At 46.6% G+C, this 4,349-nt stretch overlaps 1 protein-coding gene across 1 annotated transcript; it reads left to right on the forward strand.

Annotated features, from left to right (window-relative positions):
• The first annotated feature begins 659 nt into the window (after positions 1–659).
• On the forward strand, positions 660–3,684 carry LOC147624501 (pentatricopeptide repeat-containing protein At2g33680-like). The gene is made up of 2 exons (XM_086819840.1): positions 660–3,360; positions 3,482–3,684. The coding sequence occupies exons 1-2, from the start codon at positions 660–662 to the stop codon at positions 3,682–3,684; spliced, it is 2,904 nt and encodes a 967-aa protein (XP_086675966.1).
• Positions 3,685–4,349: the final 665 nt, after the last annotated feature.

Here is a 4,349-nt window from a genome sequence, read left to right on the forward strand (position 1 = left end):
TCGCAGTCCCGACATGAAAGACGTCTTGCAGTAAAAGCAGACAATGGACACGGAGTAAAAGCAGACAATGCACGTGGAGGGAACCTTAGAAACGTACCTGCACCGTGTGGAGGTCGAGGCGAACAGCAGGCGTGGAACAGCAGACGACCCGAATTGACTGGACCCGGCAATATTCAAATTTTCAAATCCAAGCGTGACGTGAGACTGGCTATTTTCAAATTCAAGCGTGAACGTCACGCTTGCAAGGAGGAGGCAGTATTTTGAAATAGGCCCCCCTCCTTTGCCCACGTGGAGGGAGGGCCACTCTCCCTTAATCCTGTATAGATTTATAACTAACGCCTCCCAAATCCTGGAGTTTACAGGTATTTTTCAAAATTCAGAAGTGTAAAATATTTTCATAATGTAATAATCAATAAATGGTGCTGCATCTGTGCTGCTAAAGCCTCATTGCTCTCATCACTCCCCCATGGCAACATGGGGGACTAGCGGGAGAAGAACGTGCTGCTGTCCGCAAGAGTCGTACGCTTCTGGTAACCCTTCTCTTTCGCCTGCCCCATAAGGATGCAGTGATTTGATGCACAGGTTGTAAGAAGGAAAAATATGGGTTTGAAGAGAAAACCCTAGAATTTGCATTTATATACATGTACATAAAACATACAATGATGCAGCATCCAGGAGGCTGGCCTAACCCTGGGACAACTTGGGGCAAAGCATTTAGGGGTCAGCCATGTGTAAACCCTCCAACCCCTGGTTTAATAGAGCTAATACGTTTTAAGCACGTTAGGGTTAGGTATACCATCCATGTAGATGCACCTGAAGAAGCACAAGTCCTAAACACTGGCTGGGAGGTGCTGACCATAGAGGACATACTTTCTTCTCTAGAACTGATGGCTGACCTGCCTTCAGTTGAGGACTTGATCTGCATGTCTCAGAAGTGCAGAAAACAGAGATGCCTAGCACATGCCAAGTCTGCTTATGTACACATGTGTGACCACGGGCTCGAAGCTCATAAAGCGCTAGGTAACTACCTTGTCCCCATGTTTGTGGATTGTGGGAGCGTGTTGGATGCGCAGCAGCTTTTTAATAAGCTTGCTTACTGGAATGATTGCTCTTGGACTTGTCTCATAAGAGGGTATGTTGAAGCCGGAAACATGCATCATGCCCTCAACCTGCAGCAGGTAATGCAAGAGCATCATGTATATCCTAGTAGGTATACTTTTGTTGCCTTACTAACTGCTTGTGCGGAGCTGAAATTAGTAGAAAAAGGCCAGCAATTACATGCAGAAATAGCTGAGGATGGACTTGAAACGGATACTTTTGTGGGAAACACACTGGTCAATATGTATGCCAATTGTGGCTCACTTGCGGAATCATGGGAAGTGTTAAACAGGCTGCTGATTCGAGATGTTGTCTCATGGACTGCACTAATTGCTGGATATGCTGCACAGGGGCTTGGTGAGGAAGCACTGAACTGTTTGGAGCAGATGCAATTGGAGGGCCTGATACCAAATGCAGCCTCTTTTGTTTGTTCCCTGAAAGCATGTGGGGGCACAGGAGCCACAGTCAAGGGCCAAGAAATACATGCGGAGATCACAATGAAGGGATTTGAAGGAGATCTCATTGTGGGCAACGCCTTAATCGATATGTATGCTAAGTGCTGTTCGCTTGCAGAAGCACAGGAAGTGTTTAATGAGATGCCTGTTCAAGATGTGGTTTCATGGACTTCATTGATTGCTGGTTATGCCGAGCATGGGCCTAGTGAGGAAGCGTTGAAAGCCATCGAACATATGCAACGTGAGGGTGTGTGCTCAAATGCATTTACGTTTGTATGTGGTTTGAAAGCTTGTTCCAGCATAGGAGCCGTAGACAAGGGCCAAAGAATTCATACAGAGATCACTAAAAGGGGCTTAGAAAAAGAGCTTTTTGTTGGCAACATTTTGGTGGATATGTATGCGAAGCATGGTTTACTCATAGAGGCATGGAAAGTGTTCAATCAGCTGCCGGTTAAGGATGTTATCACATGCACCGCACTAATTACAGGATATTTGGAATGTGGGCTTAGTGAGGAAGCGTTAAAATGCTTGGAACAGATGCAACTATGGCGAGTGTCTCCGAACTCTTTCACATTAGTGTGTGGTTTGAAAGCTTGTGGTGACCTAGGAGCTGTAGACCGAGGCCATGGGCTACATTGTGAGATTGCCAACAAGGGATTGGAAGGGGACCCCATTGTTAGCACCACTTTAATGGATATGTATGCCAGATGCGGATTGCTCACAGAAGTGCATGATTTGTTTGATAGCATGCATGTTCGAGATGTTGTATCGTGGAATATTGTGATCATGGGCTATGTTGAGCATGGAGAAAGTAAGAAGGCTTTTGAACTGTATGCACAGATGAAAGAACAAGGTCTCTTGCCAGATCACGGAGTCCATGTGAGCATATTGAAAGCATGTGGCAACACAGCAGCCCTAGACATTGGTAGGAAGGTCCATGCTCAATCTTACAGAGCTGAGGTTCTTGAACTAAACGTGGCAAGTGCTCTCATTGACATGTATGGCAAATGTGGGAACATGCTCAATGCGCAGCGAGTCTTTGATGCAATGCCGGCAAGGGACCTTGTGGCATGGTGTGCATTAATCACAGGATATGCTCGTGAAGGAGATTGTGAAATAGCTTTCCATTTGTTTGACAGAATGATGTGGGAGGGCATACTTCCAGATAGGGTTGCTTTTCTTACTATTATGTCTGTTTGTAGTCATGCAGGTTTATTGGACAGGGCTCGAAACTACTTTGAGCTTATGAGCAAACAGTATGGGATAACTCCAACTGTCAAGCACTGCACTTGCATGGTCGATCTGCTTGGGCGTGCAGGTCAACTAGAGGAAGCCGTGGACATGGTGGACAAGATGCCTTTTGGAGGAGATCCTGTGCTGTGGTGTACGGTGTTGGGTGCTTGTCGGAAGTGGAATAATGTAGCGCTTGGGAGACTTGCCTTTGATCGTGCAGTGGGTTTGGATGATAAGGATTCAGGGGCGTATATTTTGATGTCAAATATCTACGTCAATGCTCACATGTGGGAGGATGCAAAGAAGATCGAAGCAATGAGAATGCATATGCAAGCATTGAAGCAGTCAGAGAAGTGTTGGACTGAGGTCGGTGAAGTAGTTCATCAATTTGTGGTTGGGGGGGCTACAAGGCATTCTCAAAGCAAAGAAATCATGGCAAAGCTCAAAGATGTTTCAGTCAAACTGAAGGAATGTGATGTGCAGTATTTGAGTTGTATGTCAAGGGGTCCATCAGATATTGCAAAAGAAGCTGTACCATTGTGTGGGCATAGTGAGATGCTGGCCATTGCATGTGGTCTCATCAATTTTCATGAAGGGACACCCATACATGTTGTCAAAAACTTGCAGGTGTGTGCCGACTGTCACATGATGATGGCTTTTATATCAAAAGTGGAAGTTCGAACCCTTATTTGTAGAGATGCAAGCCACCTCCATGTTTTCAAGGATGGAAAGTGTCTTTGTGGAGGAAATTGGTGATATGCTAGCATATGGCAGCTACCAACATTACAAAGGACAGGCAACTGGGAAAGATGTGCTTTGGGCTCAAAGAGTAAAGGCCTTCTGTCTACAGTTTTGTGCATTTTGTGGTGTCATTTTACAACGGTCCATGTCCTTGTGAGGACTACTAGAATGCTTTGCAAACAATAATGATAGCAGAGCTTCAGGCTGCTTAACGTGCTCATATCTGGGTAGGCAAGGAGGGCACTTCAGCAGAGAGGGAAGCTTTCTTTTTTTTAGAAGTTTTCCCTTCCTTTCTTGGTAAAAAAGATTCTTTTATCAGTAAAAAAGAGATAACATTAGACCATGAATCTGCAGAAGAATCCACAATGTGGTGAGAACTGCATGTGAAAAAATCAATAATGGCTACAATCCAAGACAAGCAAGCTCCTTCTATCCCGCGCCCCCTACCTGTACCATCGCCTCCTCCCATCGCCTCTGCCTGCACCCTTACCTTCGCCCGCTCACTTGATCTGTGCCCTCACCCTCGCCGCCCCCACCTCTCCCGCCTCCGCTTGCTTTCTGTCTGCATGCATGCTGCCCTTGGCTGTGACCTTGCATTCGCCTCACCTGGTTGTTTTGCTCTCTGATGCGGGTGTGCCTTCACCGGAGGTGTAAGGTGCGGGTTTCCTCGGTTGTGAGTCCCTCCCATTCTGTGTGACCTCGCCATCCCCTTCCGCCGATGAGCTTGCAGATCTACCCTTTCTACCTGAGGGTTACAGGGGTGGACTCAGGGCTGATGTGTGCCTCCCGCAGCTTGGCCCAGATCTCATACTCCCCTTCTGT

This window comes from Cibotium barometz, chromosome 25, assembly GCF_041138505.1.
Source record: "Cibotium barometz isolate CiBa-2024 chromosome 25, ASM4113850v1, whole genome shotgun sequence".
In the NCBI taxonomy this organism is placed as follows: domain Eukaryota; kingdom Viridiplantae; phylum Streptophyta; class Polypodiopsida; order Cyatheales; family Cibotiaceae; genus Cibotium; species Cibotium barometz.